Source organism: Gopherus flavomarginatus, chromosome 1, assembly GCF_025201925.1.
Source record: "Gopherus flavomarginatus isolate rGopFla2 chromosome 1, rGopFla2.mat.asm, whole genome shotgun sequence".
In the NCBI taxonomy this organism is placed as follows: domain Eukaryota; kingdom Metazoa; phylum Chordata; order Testudines; family Testudinidae; genus Gopherus; species Gopherus flavomarginatus.
Window position 1 is genome coordinate 335924139 of NC_066617.1, and position 21709 is coordinate 335945847.

The 21709-nt window shown below is 48.0% G+C and overlaps 1 protein-coding gene across 3 annotated transcripts in view; it reads right to left on the reverse strand.

Moving 5' to 3' along the window:
• Positions 1 to 18289, reverse strand: part of SLC35F2 (solute carrier family 35 member F2) — a 48880-nt gene extending 30591 nt beyond the window's left edge. Inside the window, exons 1-2 of one of the 3 annotated variants that reach the window (XM_050928064.1) lie at positions 18234 to 18289; positions 13039 to 13405 (exon numbers count right to left, since the gene is read on the reverse strand). In XM_050928064.1, the coding sequence (XP_050784021.1) occupies positions 13039 to 13405; positions 18234 to 18279 (413 nt within the window). In that variant the 5' untranslated portion in view covers positions 18280 to 18289. Of the gene's footprint in view, positions 1 to 13038; positions 13406 to 18233 lie in introns of those variants that run through there. The other 2 variants (XM_050928073.1, XM_050928083.1) reach the window with 2 other exon arrangements.
• Between the last annotated feature and the right edge of the window lie 3420 nt (positions 18290 to 21709).

The following is a 21709-nucleotide window of genomic DNA, read 5'->3' on the forward strand; positions in this document are numbered from 1 at the left end:
GCTTTTAACTCAAGTTGGCTGGCCCATCACGGGGTGTAGGCGACGCTGAAGTTACCAAAACTCCGCTGCTGCTAATACAATCACTAATAAAATTATTTTGTGCTGTTCTAGGGTCATTTTGCAATTGTTTTGCACTCAAACTAAGTTAATTCAAGAGGAGTTAACTTGAGTTAACTGCAGTGAAGACAGTTTTAGGGTGTGTCTAAACTGCAGTCAGGAGGTGTAATTCTAGTCTGAGAAGATGTACATGCTCTAGCTCTGAGCACGTTAGTGCAGTAAAAATATAAGGGCCTGTCTATATTTGAAATGCTGCGGGGGCACGATGCCTGGTGGCAGTGAAAGTTGTGGTCTTGTATACTCACAACTCAGAGGCCAATGCCAAACAGAGTAGTCATCATAAATGTATAGCAAGCATCCCAACATTACTAGCTGCAATGTCGGTGACATATGCACAGATGTGCAGCAAGCATCACACAATTCCTAACAGGCCCCCAAACTGCAGCGCCAGGTTGAGTGCAGTTAAAGTGCTCTTTGAAAGCCTCTTTAAGCCATATAGCTCCTCACTGAGCTTGTCTCATAACCCTTGTGTCTGTGCAGTGTTGTTGTAGCCGTGATGGTCCCAGGAACAGTCAGAGACAGGGTGGGTGAGGAAATATATTTTATTGGACCAACTTCTGTTGGCGAGAGAGACAAGCTTTCGAGCTTACATAGATCTCTTCTTCAGGTCTGGGAACCTGAGTGCCACTGCTAAATTCAAGGTTCAACAGATTGCTTAGTATAAGTAGCACTGGTCTACAATTTTTGAGAAGTCGTCTGCTTCAGAGATAAAATGTGATATTTATTATGTATTTTGATGTGCTGAATTCAAATATGACAATTAAAACAACTGATTGGCTACTGTTTCTAAGATATTTTAAGTTTTTACATTTTATGTCTATGTATATTGTGTAGATAGTAGAGTTTTAATCATAAATTGTAAACCTAGGTCTTTTCATGTGTTTATGGTTGCTTTACATGTCCTGTTTATGTAACACTTTAAAAATCAGCAAAAGGGTTATATAAATAAAATTATTATGAAACAAAAGGCAAAAAACTATTATGTACATAGTTTAGTCCTATTCAGTGTCTACTCGGCGCTTCTTGGCTTGTTTCTTGTATTCATTAAATGGAGCATCTCTTGTCACTGTCCAGCAATAGTCTGCAAGCATTGATGGGCTCCATTTGCCCTGATAGCCTGCCAGGAGATTCCACTGCTGTAGTCTGGAGCCCAATAGCTCTGCCTTACTCTTGGGTAGTTCCAAATCCCTGACAAGGTCATTCAGTTCACCTTGTGTTTATGAGGTGTGGTTCAGAGGGGGAGGATGGGAGAAAATGTGGGTCTGGTGACATTGATGGTTCAGGACCAGAAGTTTCATCCTCTTCCTCTTCCTCGTCTGACTCAAGTGAGAATGATTCTGGTGCATCAGGAACCGGCAGTCCTTCTCCGTGGGGTACTGGGCGTATAGCTGATGGAATGTTTGGATAATGCACAGTCCACTTTTTCTCCTTTAAACACACCTTTCCCAACTGGAGGCACCATGCAGAAGTAGCAATTGCTGGCATGATCTGTTGGCTCTCTCCAAATCATTGGCACTGCAAAAGGCATAGATTTCGTTTTCCTGTTCAACCACTGGCCAAGATTTGTTGCACAAGTGTTTGCAGCATATGTGTGGGGCCCACCTCTTGTCCTGGTCTCCAATTTTGCAGCCAAAATAAAGGTGATAGGCTTTCTTAACCAGAGTGGTTATACTGAGCTTTTGTGATGCAAAAGTCTCTTCACCACAAACATAGCAGAAGTTATCTGCACTGTTCACACAAGTACGAGGCATCTCTGCTCGCTTTGGCTAAACAGAAATGTGTCCCTTTGCAAAATCAAACACTGACAAATAAGAGAGCACTGACACTGTATGATTTCTAGAGCTGATATAGGGCAATTTGTTCAGCAGAGTGATGTAAGCTTCGTTATGATTGCATCATCCATGACTTCTAGGAATAACATGATGCAATTCATATCATGTATGACGCAGTACCAGCTTCAGATTGCATCACTCATTTGGACAGTACTTGCCTAAAAGCAAGTACTGTCCAAACCCAGTCATAGATTTATTCATAGATCCAGTCAAAGATGTATTTTAGTCATTTCTGGTTTAAATTGAGATCCCTTCCCTTTATAACTCACTTATCCTCCGCCATTCCCAAGTCAAGGGTCATATATACTGACCCAATAGCATATCTTGAAAACTAGAGCCAATCAACAATTTTAAGCATCATTTTTGTTCTCAGTGACCCAGAATTAGTAAAGTTGGACTACATTTATTTCAGAAGCATTTTGGCTGTAGAGCAGTGTAGTTAACACATATTTCAAGGAACCACTCAAGGTGAAATGGCTCATTAAGACCACTCCGGTCACAGGAAGGAAAGGAAGGGAGGGGGAAGCAGCAGGGATGGTTGTTGTAAGTGGGTTATAGATTGTTGTAATAAGCTATAAATCCAGTGTTTCTATTGAGTCCATGATTTTTAGGGCATGTCTACACAGAAAAGTAAAACCTGTAGCTGGCCCCTGCTATCCAACTCAGGCTCAGGCTGTGGGGCTGTTTTATTGCTGTGTAGACTTCTTGGCTCGGGCTGGAGCCCAGGATCTAGGACCCTGCAGGGTGGGGCTATATGGAGGGAGCTAATGAGAAGGAAGCTCACCTGTCAGGAAAGAGGCAGGGCTTCTATATATCTGGGAGACTGGAAATAGTGTGGGAAGGCAGCAGGGAGGAAGCCTGAAGTCCCACTCCCTGAGGTAAAGGAGAAGGAAGAGTAGAAGCAGGGAAGAAGTAGTCCAGCAGTGAGATCAGTAAGGTCAGGGAAGCTGCAGACCTTGACTGCTCGGTAAAGGACCCTTGGTAGGTTCCTCTACAAACCACTGCAGAATGGTACTGTTTGGGGCAATGAATTAGAAGACTGCCTGGGTCACTGCAGGAGAGAGGGTCAGGGCAGTGGACGTGAGGACTGCCCGATGCCGCTTGAACAGAAGAGACTTTGAAGGACTTCACCCTGGAAGGGGAAACGGCTGAGTGACCCGGTCGGAGGACCGAGTCACAAAGCAACTCGGACAGCAGGTCCTAGAGCGAGAGAGGGACTGCACACTGGAGAAAGAGACAATGGAAGGAAGGGGCATTGGCCTGGCAGAACTAATTGCCAGAACCACCAGGAGGAGGCACCGTTCAGTGGTGAATAGAGCCCACATCACAGGTACTCACTGAGTGTGGGTTATAGCTCTGGGATGGTGACAACAAGGTGACAATAAAACCCCCTCCGACTACACAACCCTAGTTGTCCCCTCCCACTGTCACTGTCATTCTGCTCCTGCTGAGTTGATAGTTAAATCTTCCCCTGGTGCTGTCAAGATGGCTGGCACACAGCTTCATGAGTCAGGGCGTAAGGAGTAGGTTGTGTCCCCCCAAAGATCACTACTGGCAGTTCAACATTGCCAGCGGTAAAATCCACCAGTTAGCAGAGAAGGTCCCTGCTTGTAGCTATCTGAACGATGCAAGCATCATGCAGCTTCCCTGACCAGCCAACATTGATGGCAATGAAGTAAATCCCTGGTGATCTAACGGCACTTGCATAACTGTAGAAAAATAACCCTTTCTGTCGATGTACCCCATGGAAAGGTGCTCTGGGGCCAAACTAGGACTATGCGTGCCATCTATTGCTCCATCCACAATGTCCTGCACATTGCTGAAAGTCACCATCCTCCGCAGCAAGAGACTATTAATGGCCCTACACACCTGCATCACAATGGCCTTCACTGTGGATTTTCCACTTGTAGCGAGGTGAGCACGCGCTCTGACTCTGGAGAGGTTGGAAAAGCCCTGCAGAGAGCTGAGGCTGGGCAAGGTAAAACCCAGTCTGACTGAGGGAAGTGGCTGCAGCTGGGGCCATGCCCCAAACTAAGTAACTGGGCCTTATAAGGAGGCCAGGGAAGCCAGAGGGAGCAGTCTCTCTCTGACTGGAGAGGGAGACAGGCCTGGCTGCTGGGAAACTCACCCAGGGGACCTAGACTGAGGCGGAGCTGGGAAGCCCTAGGCCAGCAACTCCCCAGGCTGCAGGGCCTAGTTCTAGGCCCATCTAGGTATTGGGCGTGCAGAGGGGCAGCCTGAAAGTGGGTATAGGCAGCCACTCCAGACCCCTGGATGATGAGTGGCTGATACTGCAGTCTGCCCCAGTGAATGGGGGCTAGATGGACACTGGGCAGTAGCCAAAAATGAGGCAAAGTGGGGATAGTGGGTTGGGAGTTCCCCAGGGAGAGGAGACCCAGAGTGGTGGGGTACTGCCAGGGGGCAGCACCCCAGTTAAAGGGACACTGGAGTCTAGGGAGGGATATGGGGGCCAGGGGACAGGTGGATCACTGGCCTGCAGAGGGCGCTGCGGAGCTGGAAGTCACCAGCAGGAGGTGCCACAGGGGTGAGTCTGCACATCTATACCACTCCAAAATGACTCCCACTTAGAGGTAGCAATCCACCATTACAAGTGTCCAGTGTGATTGCCACTTATTTCTGCACGGTCCAAGTTGCTCCCAGTTTGGTGTCCCTGAGTTGGAGGGCTGGGGCAAGCTCAGTGCAGAGATCCAGGAATATGACCTTGCACAGCCAAAGGTTCTGCAGCCACTGCCTATTATCCCAAACCTGCATTACGATGCCATCCCACCAGTCGGTGCTCATTTCTTCAACCTAGAAGTGGCGCTTCACTGTCTGCAGATGCTCTGTGAATGCCACCAACGCCCATGAATTGGTTCTCACTATGTTCCATGGCAATTTGTCCTCCAAGAAATTGTCATGTTCCCTGCAGTTCTTGCGGCTCTACAAATACCAGAGCATTGTGCCTCCTGTGCTTGCAACGCTCACGACAATAGTGCAGAGCTGTGCAGGCTCCATGCTTCTGTCAGAGATGGCAGACAGCAACAAGCCCCGCATTGGTTTGTGGGAAATTGAAAACAGGTGTGAAAATTATGGGATTCCAATATTATGGGATGGAGAACATTGCTTTAGGGGAAGTTGAAACCTTGCTCCCAGTCATGCCTGCCCAACTCACTTATGCCCAAGACAGCGTGCTGAACAGTGGTGGGTTGCTCACTAGAATACCCACGATGCAGCACTGTGCATCGACACAAGCACTCCTGATGCATGTACACAGTGCCAATGCAAGGAGCCAAGTCTGCACGCACACGAGCAATATGCTAACTGCGGCAGTTGCATTTTAATGTAACTTGCATCAGCCAAACATTGTAGTGTAGACAGATCCTTAAGTGTAGACACGTGCACAACTGGGTTGATGCAAGGCATACATCGCCCTAACTTGGTAATGCAGACTAGGCTGAAATGTGGTTGCTGTGGCTCAGATGGTGCCTCAGTTTAGCTGCTCAAGTACATACCTAGGATCTTAGACAGGACTGTAATCTGGACGCTAGCCCAAGCCACTGCTCATGCTGTCATGTCAACACTGCTGTTTTTAGCACACTAGTTCAATCAGAGCTAGGACATGCACGTCTACCCAACATGGGAATTACACCTCCTAGCTGCTGTGTAGACGTACCCACAGACTAGCAACTAAGCTTGTGTGAACCCTTGTAACAGCCAGGCAGCTGTAACTTAAAGCAGTTTTTAGTTGTGTTGTGAGGCTAAATTAATTAAAAAAGTCTACACTGAAGATAAATTATATAAAAATTACATTTTCTTATTCAAGAGCTCTGTATCTATGCATATTTCAGTCAGATCTGCTGGCGTGAGTGCTAATAATAAAACTTACTACTTTTAATTTTTGTTAGCCCTGCACAGCTAGTGTGAGCTGGGTTCTATTCCTTCTAGTGACACTTCAACAGAGTTGTTTGGTGTCACCTATGCAAACCTACTGAAAGTTAATGGCATTGCAGAGGAGTCACTGAAGATCTTTGTTACTGCTGGTGACGTATGAAAAAGAAATGGATTGTAGGCTGCAAGTGCAAAGCTGGCAGATAAAAAGAAGTAAGCTGAGCATACTTAACACAAGTCATTAGACACCAGTAAATATGGAGCCCAACAATGCCTTTTTACAGAGATACTTTTCAGAATAGAAGTGCATTTAATGTTAGTAATGTGTATTAAGAGCCTTGAGATAAAAGTCCAAAATAGTATATGAATTATTATTACAGTTCCCAAAATGGCTCTGAGAGTAGATGGCTCTGCTGTGTACACTTCAGGGTATATATGCTGCCTTTCACAACTTTGGCCAAAATTCATCCACAGGAACAAAGCAAACATTTTTTCCCCCTTTTTGAGATCCCGCTACTTAGCTAGCTCTCAGAGAACAATCCTGCACTGGCAGTGAGATAGCCTAGATCAGTGGTGCACAAACTGTGAGCTGCGCCACTCTGAGCACGAAGGAATGTTTGGGGGGTTGAACAGCGATGCCAGACAGCTCGTGCCAGTCCCCACATGGGGTCGGGGATGGAGCACAACCTCCTCCCCCAACTCACCTCAGCAGGCCACCCATGCCGATTTCTGCTCCCACCAGCCTCCACACCCAGCACTGGCTCTGCCCCCCGAGACTATCATACGTGCCCTCCCCCATCCTGAAAACCCAAGAGGAGAGAGACAAAAGGGCAGGTATTGGCCTTGCCCTTGCGATGCAGCCTGGCAGCAATATAGAAGCAGCACACATAGATTCCATTAATAGTAAGAGGTGGCCCCATGCGACTGGAAAAGTTTGCACATCACTAGTTCGAACACCCTCCACCCCACTAGTGTAGCCCAGGCCTTAGAGAGTAACATTTGAGCATAAGCTTCTGTGAAACCTAACCTTTGTCCACCTCTAACTAATTCTAAGGCTGGTTAATTTTTTTTCCATATGAAGACTTCGTTTTATTGTTAAAAATTAGTTCTTTACATCAGAATTTTTAGAAAAAACTTTTTTTACAAACTTTCTGGGGGCTTTTTAATTTTCACAAAATTGGAAAATGAAAAAATTATTCAGTAATGTTATTTATGATTTTTTTTATTTTCCCCTTCCTTTTCCTTTTTTCTCTTTCTCCCTTTTTCTGTGGAAAATGAAAAAGAGGTACGGGGGCGATTAAAATGTGAGAAAAGTGGGAAGGGGGGGAGAAAAAAAGAGCCCCAAAACATTCAAAAAATTGTAAACCAACAATTTTTTAAAAATTTGAATGAAAAATTCTGAAGTAATTTTCAGTCCATAGGTTTTGAAAAGGAACTTTTGTTATTCAACATGTTTGTGAATATTTTGAAAGAATAGGAGTTCCTTTTCTAAACCCGTGGAAAGAAAATGACTTCCAAATTTTAGTGATTTTTGTTCCCATTTGTGTTTTCAATCAGATACTAATACTCTCCAATACTAAGCTTGTCTCAGCTGAAGTCAACTCTCCGGACATTGAGATGCAAAAGAGATTGTAGCCCTGAGTTTTGTCCAATGTTAGACAACAGCTAAAAGGATCCTTACTGAGAGACTTGCCTCTTAGAAACCTCTCTTGTCATCCTGGCCCATGATGCTACAAAACTGTAAAAAATGTTCCTACTATGTTGTGGTTCTAGGATAGACAGATAGCTGTGGGGATATAGGCCCGATTCTTCAAGGTACAAAGCAGGCAGGCCCCAATCCATCAAAACATATAGGCTAAAATTTTTAAAAGGTATTTAGGCTTTGCTGTACTCAGCATTGCAATGCCTCACTGATTTAAGAGCCTTAAGCACCTACTTAAATGCAAGCATATGAGTAGTTTTTCATTGGGACTACTGGCATGTTTTAAGTTAAACATATGCTCATAGGCTTTGCCGGATCAGGGCCAGCATATTCCACATCTTACAGGACCAAAATCACACAGGGAGAGTTAGAAGCAGCCTTTCATGATGATTCTTCATTTAAGGCAGTGGTCACCAGCCGGTCAATCCTAGAGGATCTCCCAGTCCATCACAATCTCTGGTGGAGAAGTGGGACTGCCACTTTCACCAGTGGGAGAAGTGGGACTCCCAGAAGCAGCCAGCAAGGCCCTGGGCAGGGGTCTCCCCCTAAATGCTGCTTCTGCCTGCAAGTACCGCCCCCGCAGCTCCCATTGTCCCGGAACGGGGAGTTGTGGTGCTTGCAGAGAGGGGCAGCGTGTGACACCACATACTCTCCCCCATAGGCCACAGGGGAGCATTGGCCCCTTCCAGGAGCAACGTGGGGACAGTGTAGGTGGGGAGCCTGCCTTAGCGGCAGCCATGCTACACCACAGACCAGGAGCCACCAGGGGTAAGTGCTGCCCTGGTGGGAAGCCACCCCAAACCCCAGCCCTGAGCCCCCTCCTAGAGCCAGCACCCCAAACCCCCTCCTGTACCTCAAGCCCCAGCCCTGACCTCATTCCCAAAGCCAGCACCCCACACTCTCTCCTGCACTCCAACACTCCACTCCAGCCCAGAGTCCCCTCCTGCACCCAAACTCCCTCTGAGCCCACACCCCACACCCTTTCCTGCACCCCAACACTCTGCCCCAGCCCAGAACCCCCCTGCACCCAAACTCCCTCTGAGCACACACCCTGCACCCCAACACTCTGCCCCAGCCCAGAGCCCCCCTGCACCCAAACTCCCTCTGAGCCCACACCCTGCACCCCCTCCTGCACCCCAACTCTCTGCCCCAGCCCAGAGCCCCCTGCACCCAAACTCCCTGAGCCCACACCCCACACCCCCTCCTGCACCCCAACACTCTGCCTCACCCCAGAGCCCCATCATGCACCCAAACTTCCTCCCAGAGCTTGCACCCCTCACCCCCTCCTGCACCCCAACCCCATGCTCCAGACTCAGCCAAGAGCCTGCACCCAGTAGCGTAGCTAGTGGGCTGCAGGGGAAGCAATTGCTTCCCCTCAGCACATTTTTAAAAAAGCAGCACCTTAGGCGGGGTTGCTAAAGCACCAGGGGCGGGGCCCATGCTCTGCTCTGAAGCTTGTCCTGCCCTCCCCCAGGATGCTGCATACCCTGCCCCTGCCGATCAGCTATGTCTCCCAGCAGGAGGGAGACAGCTGATCATGCGGCAGGGAGGGGAGAGGAAGAACTGAGCTCTAGCAAGCTGGGTTCCTGCAGGCAAGCTTTGCTGGCTTCCCCTAGTGTGCTGCATAAACCCTGTCCCCTCCCTGATTAGCTGTTTCCCAGCAGGAGGGAGACAGACAGCTACTCAGTGAGGCAATGAGAGAAGTGGGAAAAAACTGAGCTCCAGCAAGCTAGGCTCCTGGGGAGGAGAGGTTGGGGCCTTGGGGAAGAAGGTCGTTGACAGGGGCACCCGCCAACTGTTTATGGGGTCTCTGGGGGCCCACGAGCCATCAACTGTTCAGCTGGGGCAGGGGCAGTAGGGTAGCTAGCTAGGGGAGTGTGAGTGCTCGCTGCTCAGCTGGTTTTTTGGCCACCAGCTAATCAGTGAGGGGAACTGTTTCTGGAGCAAGGGGCTGAGCTGAGACCCCCCGCTCCTCCTCTTACCTGCTTCTTGTGGCACTGTGGCAGGCATGCTTTCTCTGGCTCTGCAGCAGCAGCTCCTACCCTCTCACTCAACTAAAGGCAGCCAGTAGCAGCAGCTAGTAAGTGTATTTCAAAAGGGGTCTTTCTTGTGGTGAGGGTGGTTTGGGGGGGACTGGAAACCTCCCAGGTGGCTGTGAGAGCCAGCAACCGGCTGCTAGTGGGATGGCCATCTGCAGAGTGGGGGGGCAGGGGGTTCAGTCAGAGGCATCTCCAAAAACATCCCCTGCACCTGGGCAGCTGGACCAGGACAGGCATTGGTGGTGGGGAGGCACATCTGGTCTCCTGTGGGGTGTGGTGTCCCTGCTTGCCCTCCCTGCCCAAGCAGAGACGCCTGCCTCTCAGAGGCAGTGGCCATGTAGTGTGCTTGGTTCCCCCTCCCTGGCATCCAGGTGACTGCCTCTTAGGGGGTGAGGGGTGAAAGGGAAGAGGCAGTGGGGAAGGGATAGGGGTGGCAGGGAGGAGAGGAAAACTGAGACTATCAGGGGAAATCTTCATAGCAGTACAGTCTCTGCCTTGGGGGTGTAGATGGAATTGTCTCCCAAGGGAAGGCTGGAACGAACTCTCTGCTGTTGTAGTATGTGTTTAGTTTAGTCCATGTACTCTGGCAAACACAAGTCCAGGCACCACGATGGGGGGCAGGGAGAGGTAGCCTGATTTTCCCTCTCCTATCAGGGAAACCTGAATTGTCCCCTAAGGGAAGGGCTTGTGATCATGTTGGGAGGAAGGGGAGGCATTTCTGAGTCCCAGGGTTGAGTAATTCTCTGGTGATGGTGGTCATGAAGTTACTAATTGTCATTCACTTGCTGCACACAATGGCTGGTGATGGTTAACATCTACCCAGCCATTTGGTCAATGCCTTGTTTCTTGGGAGTTGCCTTCTGTAACTTCTCTAATTTTATCACACTGTCCTGTGAGTACAAATTCTGGTTCTAAGGACCTGGTGCCTGGATCCCATATTGCCTTGCACTGAGATTGGGAATTAGTGCCCTGACATGCAACTCCTCCTATTGTGCCAGTGTAGATCCTGCTGTTAGTACAGCTATTTGCAGGTGCCCTTGTGTTTAGCTGAAACTTTGGACTTAGTTTAGTGGGGATGGACTGAGAGCTAAACTGACACTACTGTCCTGCTGTGTGGATCCCAGTGTGCTTGTACTCTGAATTTTTGGCATGCACATGTGGCTATATTTATCTAATTGTGCTTATAGTGCTACTTCCTTGGTGTGATGATGACATTATGCTAAGATGAATTGTGGAAATAGTATCCTGGTGTGATGGTGGTCACTCTGTGCTGTTCATATGAATCTTGCATTTTTGTATGCTGTGTTGGTGTAGCCCTGTTGTACCCAGGAAATTAGAGCCACAAGGTGGGTTAGGTGATATCTTTTATTGGAGCAACTTTTGTTGGTGGGAGAGAGACAGACAGACAGACAAGCTTTGGAGCTTTCATGGAGTTCTTTCTTTTTCTTCAAGAAGAGTTCTGTGAAAGCTCAAAAGCTTGTCTCTCTCACCAACAGAAGCTGGTCCAATAAAATATATTACTTCATCCACGTTGACATATATTACCCTTCCCTCCCCATATTACCTCACCCAGCTTTCCAGGAGTGAGTTTTCATGATGACATGGGAAGTGCTCTGACTGGTTCTGACTTCTCTAGCTTGCACTGTAGCCCAGTACCTGGGGGCTGGGTGCCTGCAGTGCTGAGACTCTGTGAGATCAGGGACTCACCGACCCAGCTGGGAGAGGAAGGGCACTCCTCTTCGGCCTCTCTCTCTTGCTGCCTCCTTTTCCCAAGTGGCCTCATGATGCACAGAACCAGCGTGGCTAGGTGCTGCATTGGAGAGTCTCCCAGTGCAGCCCCTCGCCTCTCCCCATGCGAACCCCCAACAGACCCTGCCCACCTCTGTCCAACTGTGTGCTGCCTGCTTCCAGGGGCCACAGACTGCAGAGCAGCCCCCTCAGGAGAGATGAGAGGCTGTCCCATCGGGTGCGTGCACAGCCCCCTGGAGCACTGCTTTGCCGTGTTATATCGGGTCACGTTATATTGGGGTAGAGGGGTAATGTGATATGTCGGGTGGCACTTTTTTTATGTGTTTGCTCCCCCTGATATTAGAACCTGGCTACACCACTGCCTGCACCCCCTCCTGAACCCCAACCCCCTACCCCAGCTCAGTGAAAATGAGTGAGGGTTGGGGAGAGCAAGTGAGGGCGGGGTGGAGTGAGCAGGGCGGGATTTGGGGAAGGGGCGGGGAGATCCTGGGTTGCCCTTAAATTAAAAAATTATTGTGGGCGTAAAAAGGTTGGCAAGCCAACCACTGACTTAAGCATATGTGTGACACACCCTACCTAGACTTCACTGCTGCAGGTTTTTAAAAGGCAGAAAGATGGATAGGAGATTACCTCATGCTTCCCTTCCCCCACTTTATCCATAGGACACAAAGCGTGAAATCCCGAGCCCATTAAAATCAATGGGAGTTTTACCAATAATGTAAATGAGGCCAGGACTGCAGCCAAAGTGGACAGACTGAATCTCTTCCCTATTCAGGTCACTACCTCTGCCCTGCCCCTCATTCCCAAAAGATTGATATTACCTTACAGTGACACCAAATAGGGATGAGTGAAGGGATCAAAGGGGACCCATAAAGGGTTGTCACTCAAGCATTCATCCCCCTGGTACTGACTTCTTCATGGTAATCCCACAAACTGCAAATTCTGTTCATGAGCCACTAGCAGGCCCCCAACTCAGCTTTAGAGCCTACAGAATATCATCCCACATGCCAGATCCAAGTTCGGTTGCAGTTTGGGGCTGTTTTGTTGCAAAAGGATGACAAGGTGCCAAAACAGGATCCTACTGTCCATCCTGTTTGCATGTGGCAACACCAGTTGGGTGCACAATAAAATGGCTGGTAGATCAGGGAAAGGGGGCACGTTTGCTATGAAGCTGGGGACACCGATTTCATTGCAAAAGCTACCTAATACCGTGCTCTCCTGTAGCACCTTCCACCCCGGGATCTCCACGCGTTTTGCAACACCCGCCCCCTCGGGAGGTGAGGGGAAGTGTTGTTATCCCTAGTAAGATTAAATGAACTGCCTACAAGCCACACACCAGGTCAGCGGCAGAGCTGAGAACTGGCCTCCTGACCCCTGATCCTGCTGCAATTCACCCTCAGGCTTCTTCTCCACCTCCCAAGCAGTCCTGGAGCTGAGCCGCTATTACCCCTGGTGCCAGGGCTTTCCCAGAGAGCCACGTGTAAACGCCCCACGCAGCTCGCACACGCTGGTAGCTGGGCACAGGCAGGGGGCTGCTCTGAATAGGGTAGCCCTCGGGGTGTGTGTGTGTGTGTGTGCAGGTTAGGGCATCCCTTCCGGGAAGGGAGCTCCCCGCTTACCCATGTGCTGATCACACGTGGCTCAGCCTCTGCAAGGCTCCTCCGGGTGGCAGCAGGGCAGATACACGCGGCCCTCTGCCCTTTGTACTCACCATGTGCAGAGTTTGCCTTTAATCCCGAGCAAGAGGCTGGGGAACGATCTCGGAGGCGCTGCGGCAGCTCCTGCTGTTTCCGGCGGTGCCCGCGGGCAGGGGGCATCCTCGGGACCAGCCGCTTCCATTTGCAGCCAGACGCCGCCGAGTAGCTGCTGTCTAGAGAGCTGGGTGGGAGGCGAGCGCAGACAGGGAGGAAGGAGGTGGGAGGGCGCTGCTAGTGCGCGGCTTCTTTGCTGGCTCAGCTGCTCGGCAAAATCTTTCTCCTGTGCGGGTGGCTTCCGCAGCAAATCATTAACAGTCAGCAGACAAGACTCAAACAATCCAGTCAAGATCGCACGCTGGCATCTCTCTCCCGGGCTGTAACCTGCTCCAGGAAGGGAGAGAGACCTCAGCTCTGCTCTCCTGGCTGATCTGGGGAGCTGCCAGCTAGTCACTCATTCCCTCCTTGTCTACCTGCAGGTGAGGTTGCACAATGATGTTAGCTTTCGTCTTTCCCCTCCCAGGTGTCTTTGTGGCAGAGGAGGCCATGCCCCAAATCTCTGGGATTTTCTTACTCAGAATGGATTTGTCCTGCGCCCCTATTTGCAAGAGGCAAATACTTAAATCAGATTTCAGAGTGGTAGCCCTGTTAGCCTGTATCAGAAAAAAGAAGGAGAAGTACTTGTGGCACCTTAGAGACTAACATTTATTTGAGCAAATAAATTTGTTCATCTCTACAGTGCCACAAGTACTACTCATTCTTTTTTACTTAAATCATACTTGCAGTGAATCAGAGCTGCTTTCCCAAGGCCTGATTCTCTTCCAATCATACATGAGTTTGTACACCAGTGTAACTCTTGACATCTACAGGGTTTCTTCTGATTTCCATCATTTTAAGTGATGGGAAAGTCAGTCCCTTCATTATTTTGAGCACATAATAGATCTGTGGGTAGTTAGAGACTGCGAACCAGATCTTTAGCTGCTGTCAATCAGCATGGCCCAGAGTTTGCTTTTCAAAATGTTAAACAAATCAGGAAGATCACTGGCTGAATCACATTAATTGACATGATCTGAAAGGGGAACTGCCAAAGAACAAGAAAGACTGTGAATATCTGAAATGTACACATGCCAGAGAGATGCTTCAACATGAATCCAGTTGCCCCGAGCAAAAGTTGGAAGATCCAAAAGGGAGAGTGAATAATTTCTCACTAAGTTTGGTTGACTACTTTCCTTTAGAATGATTTTTAGATAGCCGTTATTACTCCTGAACCAGGGTGAAAGTACCTACTGTGGCTATGTGAATGTTCATGATCTCTGTCAAGGGAGATTAATAGTGCAAAACTATCAATCAATTATTTTACATTTCTTTTTGTTGTAAGATGGTTGGCCTGATTTAATTGTTGATTTGCTATGTCCAGGTTTTTGCATTCTCCAGTTACTTCTATTTCTTTTTAACTTTTGGTAATGATGCTCTACAAGCACAAAATCCACTAGCCCCAATAACAAATCAAATTTCAAAAATTAAGTAAACTAAAAGGTGGGATTTTTAGCAAGTTTTCTCAAATGAAAGTGGAACAAAACAACACACTGCAAACCTACTTTATAAGGTTCAAGAAATCTGGTGCTAATGTAACTTTTTGGATCAGATTTTAAAAGTTTTTGAAAATTCAAGTGACTCCAGAGTAACTTCAGATTTGGTCCTCTGGCACATATGAGATATTTTGTAACCATACATGATTTTTTTTCTTTACTATATGTATGTCTAGTATAGAAAAAGATGGGCCCAAAACCAAGCCCTGGGCTTTGGGAAACTTCAGATTCAGATCTGACCTTTGCATCTGTATACCTTACCTTTACAGTAAAGGCTGGAATATAATCCTCTTAATTTTTGGGGAGTTCAGATCTTGGATTCAGATGCAAACTTTGCAGTTTGAGCTCATCCCTAAGGAAGTGAGTCAGAGTTACTCTGGGAATCATAACTTTTTAACTTCCCAACCTTTATGCCTATAAAAACTCAGTTGTCTCATCCATTCACAAAGCTTCAAATACCATCTTTATGTAGATGACTCACAAATCTAGCTTTCCATTCCTGATTTGTCTCTATCTGTCCACATCCACATCTCAGGTTGTCTCTTGGTGATATCTCCTGAAAGAATTGCTGGTAATTTAAACATAGCCAATGTTTCCTCGCTAATCCTTCCCTCCTGTGCCACATTCTCTGTCACTGTTGACTATCACTATCTTCCCTGTCACTCAGACATATGTATTGGGAATATTGGGAATAGCTCAGTGGTTTGAGCATTGGCCTGTTAAACCCAGGGTTGTGAGTTCATCCTTGAGGGGTCCATTTAGGGATCTGGGGCAAAAATCTGACTGGGGATTGGTCCTGCTTTGGGCAGGGGGTTGGACTAGATGACCTCCTGAGGTCCCTTCCAACCCTGATAGTCTGATTCTATGAGTCTATGATACTCTTTCTCCTCTGCTCCTCGCAGCCAGGTTGTGTCCAGGTCCTAATCCTTCTTCCTCCAGGGCTGCCTAGAGGATTTGGGGGCCTGAGGCAAAGCAATTTTGGGGGCCCCTTCCATAAAAAAAAATTGCAATACTATATTCTCGTGGGGGCCCCTGCATGGCCTGGTGCAAATTGCCCAACTTACCCACCCCCCACAGTTGGCCCTGGGAAAAATAAACCTTCCTCATCTCGGCACAAACCCAGTTTTGAGAAAACTTCTTTACAAGGTATCACTGGTTCTCAGCATAAGCTAGTGCTAAAAGGCACTAAAGCTTGTTAAAAGGGTTGGACAAATATTTTCCGTCAAAACTTTTTTTTGGATCGAAAACTAGGGGTTTTTAAAAAGCAGGAAAAAAATCACGGACAATTTCTACTTTCCTTCAAAATTTGTTGTGGTTTTTTCTGCCAAAACCTGAATATGGTTTGGGGTTTCAGAAGTGTGTGGCCAAATATTTGCTGCTTGCTGTGTTTGATAGTTTAAAGAAACAATAAAAAAATTCTGCTTAAAAAAAATCCAAAACTTTTGAACCACCTCAGCTTGTGACCAAATGCCTGAGCCCATCCAGTCAGAGATTTTTCCAGGTTTCTGATACACTGCTGGCTTCCTTGACTCATATCTGTCTCTATAACTTTGGGTTCATTTAGGTTAGAACATAAGAACAGCCATACTGGGTCAAACCAAAGGTCCATCCACCCAGTATCCTGTCTACCGACAATGGCCAATGCCAAGTGCCCCAGAGGGAGTGAACCTAATGGGTAATGATCAAGTGATCTCTCTCCTGCCATCCATTTCCACCCTCTGTCAAACAGAGGCTAGGGACACCATTTCTTACCCATCCGGCTAACAGCCATTAATGGACTTAACCTCCATGCATTTATCTGTTTCCTAGAGACTGGCTCCATGGGGTCCCTCACAAACTGGAGACGGTTACTGTGGGTTTCTCTTTAGTATAGCTTATGTACATACTTCATGAACTGAGCATTTGAGCTTGTTTCAGAATCTGGGATGAGCCTATGTTGTGAAAACTGAAATGCTCAAAATAGCACATGCATGTGAATGGACACAGGGTGCTAAAATTAAATTAACCCAGGGATTCTCAAAGTGTAGGTTGGGACCCCTCAGGGGTCACGAGGTTATTACTGGGGGTCGTGAGCTGTCAGCCTCCACCTCAAACCCCGCTTTGCCTCCAGCATTTATAATAGTGTTAAATATATAAAAAAGTGTTTTCAATTTATAAGGGGGGAGAGAAGTCGCACTCAGAGGTTTGCTATGTGAAAGAGGTCACCAGGTGTCAAGGTTCCTTCCCCACTCTGAACTTTAGGGTACAGATGTGGGGGACCTGCATGAGAAGCTCGAAGCTTAACTACCAGCTTAGATGTGGTCTGGCTGCCACCATCCAGATTTCTCAGTGTCTGGAACACCCTCTTTCCCCCCAAAACCTTCCCCTTCCTGGGTAGCCTTGAGAGACTTCACCAATTTCCTGGTGAACACAGATCCAAACCCCTTGGATCTTAAAACAAGGGGAAATTAACCATCCCCCCTCCTTTCTCCCACCAACTCCTGGTGGATCCAGAATCAACCTCCTTGGATCTAAAAACAAGGAAAAAATCAATCAGGTATTAAGAAAAAGGCTTTTAATTAAAGAAAAGAAAGGTAAAAGAAAACCCTCTGGGAGAGATTAGCATACCAGCTACTCTCACAGACAACAGATTAAAAACACAGGATGTTCCCCTGGTCAAAAATCTAATACACACAAGAATACCCAAATTTGATAATTCCCTTAATGGTACCAAGACAAGTTACGAAGAAAATAAACATAAACCTATTTATCCCTTTCTAAAACTTACTACTCTGATAAGAGGCTGGTTCCTTGATCTTTTTCACTCAGGCTGAAACTGAAACTTATTAAACAAAGGAAACTTCCCTCCTTCCATTTGAAACATCTTGTTCCCCCATTGGTTCCTCTGATCAAGTGTTAGCTAGGCTAGGTGAAGTTCTTAACCCTTTACAGGTAAAAGAGGCATTAACCCTTAACTATCTGTTTATGACACCAGGACAAAAGTTTGAGAACGCTGAATTAACCCCTCTGGAGCCTCAGGGAATGTGTGTGGGGGGGTCTCCCTTGGTAAGGTTGCGAAGGATCTTGCTCTTCTCATGTGATCCCTCCCCCAGTGGCTAATTTTAAATGAAGCTACCCTCCCTTGACATGAATCTCCCTATGGCACTGAAATTAAATATAGACTATAGTATGGCATTTGAGAAGTGAAAGGGATGGTAGCCCTAATGGAAAAGCTAACAGCTTGGCTCTTCTGCAAGCCTCAAACTGCTGAATGAGCTTTAGGGTAGGGAAGGCTGCGCCTTCCCAAACAGCTTGGCCTTGCCCCTATCCAACCCCCACCCACTGCCTGCCCCCGCTCCGAAGCGCCGACCCATCCTGCTCCTTGTGACCTCACCATCCCCCAGAGACCCCTCCCCACCACCACCCCAGGATCCCACCCCTGCTTCCTGTGCCCTGATTGCCCCGACCCCTATCCACCCCCCTGCTGAGTCCTGACAGACCCCTGGAACACTCACAATCCAACCTCCCCATTCCCTGTCCCATGACCGCCCTCCCCAACCTCTGCCCCCACCCTGTCCCCGGGACTCCCTGCCCCTTATCCAACCCCTCTGGCCCTGGCCCCTTACCCCCGGCTCCCCCCTCACCCAGAGCATCAGCGCATCCAGGAGCTTCCCTTGACAGAGGCAGCATGGCTCCGGCGGGGCCCCTGAGCCCCTCCCCACTCAGAGCCGTGTGGAAAGGGGGCGGGGCTGCGAGCTCCAGGCTGAGCTCAGCTCCCTCCACTCAGTCTGGAGCTCGCAGCCCTGCCCCCTTACCGTGCAGCTGTGAGCAGGGAAAGGCTCAGGGGCCCCACTGGAGCCACGCTGCAGCTGTTCTGGGATGCTCCTGGATGCGCTGAGGCTCCGGGAGAGGGGCAGAGACAGAGTCGGGCTGGGGCCGGGGCGGAAGCCTCAGCCATTCTCTTTGGGGCCCCGCGGAGCCTGGGGCCTAGGGCAAATTGCCCCACTTGCCCCCCCCCCCCAGGTGGCCCTGTGCTCTGCTCCCCTGTGTTGTATAGTTTCTGAGATGAATCTTTCAGGTGCTGGCAGTGTTACAAAATCTTCCAATGGGACTCTCAGTTTGTGTCTCCTGTCATTTGAGTGTCTTTCAAATGGCATAAGCGCTGGAATCAGAGTGTTGCACAATTTCCTTTAAAGTGGTTGGCTACTCAGCTGAGATCAGGATGCTTTACGTTAACTACTGGATCTAAGGTATTAAACAGCTTGACCTGCCTAACATTTGTAAGTGTTTGTGCATATGGCAGTGTAGATATCAGTGGGCTTACTCAAATAAATGCTCACTAACATGAACAAGAGTGGTATAGTCAAGGCCAAGGAGATCTGAGAATTTCAGGTACTGCTTTGCCACCACCTTCTTAATGATGTCCCCTTAAAAAGTTGATCAGAGACCAGGCTGTCCCTGCCTGCAGGTATATGGGATCTTGGGGAGCAATTACCACACAGGTGGGGTGCAAAATAAACTTTATTAAGAAAATGCAAAAACAGGGAAAATTTAATAGTGAGGGGTATGGGGTTTGTTAAGGTAGGCAATTGGGGAGGGAGTTCTTTTAGTATAGTATAGGGGGTTTCAATAGTGGGGTACAATACAGTGGGGTACAATACAGTTGGTAACCAACTAACACTGAAGTATAAATGTAACAGGTAGCTAACAATTTCTAGGTAAAGGGTGTGTCACAGCAGCATATAACCAACTAACAGTTATGGGTAAAATATGTTAAATAACCAACAACTCTAGGTAAAAATGTATCACAGTGGTGTAAATATAAAATGTGAGGTGTGTGACAGAGAAAAAGGGTAACCAATGGGGTTTTATGCTAGACTTCAGTAATACAATTGAGGTTTGGCAGCAGTAGGAGCGGGGTGAACACGTGGGGGAAGGGATTAAAAGAGAGAGAGAGAGAGAGAGAGAGAAAGGCAGTGGTAGAGGAATGAGGTTAGGGGATGGGGGAAGAGGAGCACGTGGTGGAGCAGAAACCAAAGAAAGAGGCGCTACAGAGGGAGATTTAAACTCAGGGAGACACAGAGAGCAGACAGGCTGCAAGTTTAAACAGCAGAGAGACTGCAATGAGTGACTGGGGAGCTCGGGGGGGGGGGGATTGGGGCAGTGGGAAGACAAATTCAAATAGTAAAAACCTTATCTATCCCCTAACTTAATCAAACTTATATAAAATGACAAGCAGCTACAGAATACAACCAGGCAATGATTTTCTAAACTTATCTTAACCAACAATTAGGCAACACAACAAATATCACAGAAACTTACAAGCTCTACAATCTTAACGAACTATGACTTATTAAATTAAAAAAAACCAAGACCTATGGTGCACCTTATGCTATGGGGAGGTTACAGAGGGCAGAGTGGTATGTATCCAGGACCCAGCTCCCAAGGAAGCCAAGGGATGGTGGCTACAGCGGTGGATACAGCTGAAAGCAGAGAGCCCCAAGGCAAAGCCCACAGGAGCAGAGCTTAGCAGTGGCAAAGAGCCCTGTAGTTTAAGAGAGGTTTTAAGACACAGACCAAGGTTTAGCTTGAGTCTGTGTGCTGGGGAAACAGAGCCAGCAGCTAAAATAATAAAATAAAAGTATAGAAAGTTTTACAGAGGGATTCTTACCAGTCCCCAAGGCAGCAGCAAAGGCAGAAGCAGCAGCAACATCAGAAGAGGCAAGGAGGACTCGGTACAATCTCAATAATCAGGAGATCTCTCAGGTAGCAATTTGTTCTTCATGGGGGGGGCGTTCAAAAAACGGGGGTACGCTCAAAAATAAAACGAGAGCGGAGAAAGGACCCCCCAGAACCCCTGGCTGATCAGACCAGGCAGCAATGCAGGAACCTTTCTGAGGTGTGTTTCAAAATGTCTGGTTTTAAAGGCAAACTTGGGCAGTTTCCCACCAGTAATCCTGATAGGCTCCCTCTGTCACAGGGGAGGGGGCACAGGGGAAAAAACTGAAGGTAAGCCCAGAGACATGCCTGGACATAGTCCTGTGCAATAGGTGACTCAAGAGCACATGAGACTATGACTCATGCCCAGGATCTTAAAACCACAATAGGCCTTGCAGCTCTGGACATTGCCTACCCTACACCAAGCCCAGGTTCAACGAGGTGATAACAGGACTAACCCTTTGAAAAGGGCAGTGGTCCCACTTAGCATGCAGCACAAGTAGCCATCCCTTTGAGAAGGGCAATGGCTCTTGTTAAACAACTTAAGGGGCCCTCCCTTTGAGAAGGGCAATGGCTCTTGTTAAACAACTTAAGGGGCCCTCCCTTTGAGAATGGCAATGGCTCTTGTTAAACAACTTAACAGCCAGGGAAGGGCGGCCACAGGAGAACAGAAAACAAAATGGAGTCTGGGGAAACAAAATGGAATAGGGGAATAGCTGTAACGGACACAGGCAACTGTCAACAAATTTGTCAATTATTGCTCCAGCAATGGACCAGTGTCTCACTGTGAAATTTTATGAGTTGCACATGAGTCCATCATCGATCATGCCCCACAGTTCCCTATGCTCCTCTTGAACACTTGCTAAAATGCTGCAGAGAACTTGGTCTCCTTTTAGCATGCTCACCAACCACTGGCTGAGCAGTCCTGTCCAAAACTAAACAACCTTGTGTGTGAAGTAGATAAGAAGCTCTTATCGGTGAGACACACTTGATACCGTATCCTGGCAGAGACAGACAACCAAGAGCCGCTAGGCAGCTCTTCTTCTGAAGCAGTGCCACCACCTGGGATTTTGTGGATGCCAAGGTGGAGGATGAGAACCTGTCCCTTGCTTCCATTACTACAAATATGGCTCCCACCACTCGCACTCTAGCTGCTTTCCGTTGAGCTTTGTCTGGCATAAGCCATCTGGATACCAAACTGGCAACGAGGCTGGCACAAAAGAAAGGGGGCATTTAGGAGTCACCTTTACAATAACTCACCAGGCCATCTTTGATAACACAGTCCACTGGATGAAATGTGAAATCTGGTTAATATTGTGTAGCTCAGTATAGCCACTGTTAAAAGAAAAGCTCTGACACCACATTGAAATGTAATCCTGCCAGTTTCAGGAATGGGATAAGA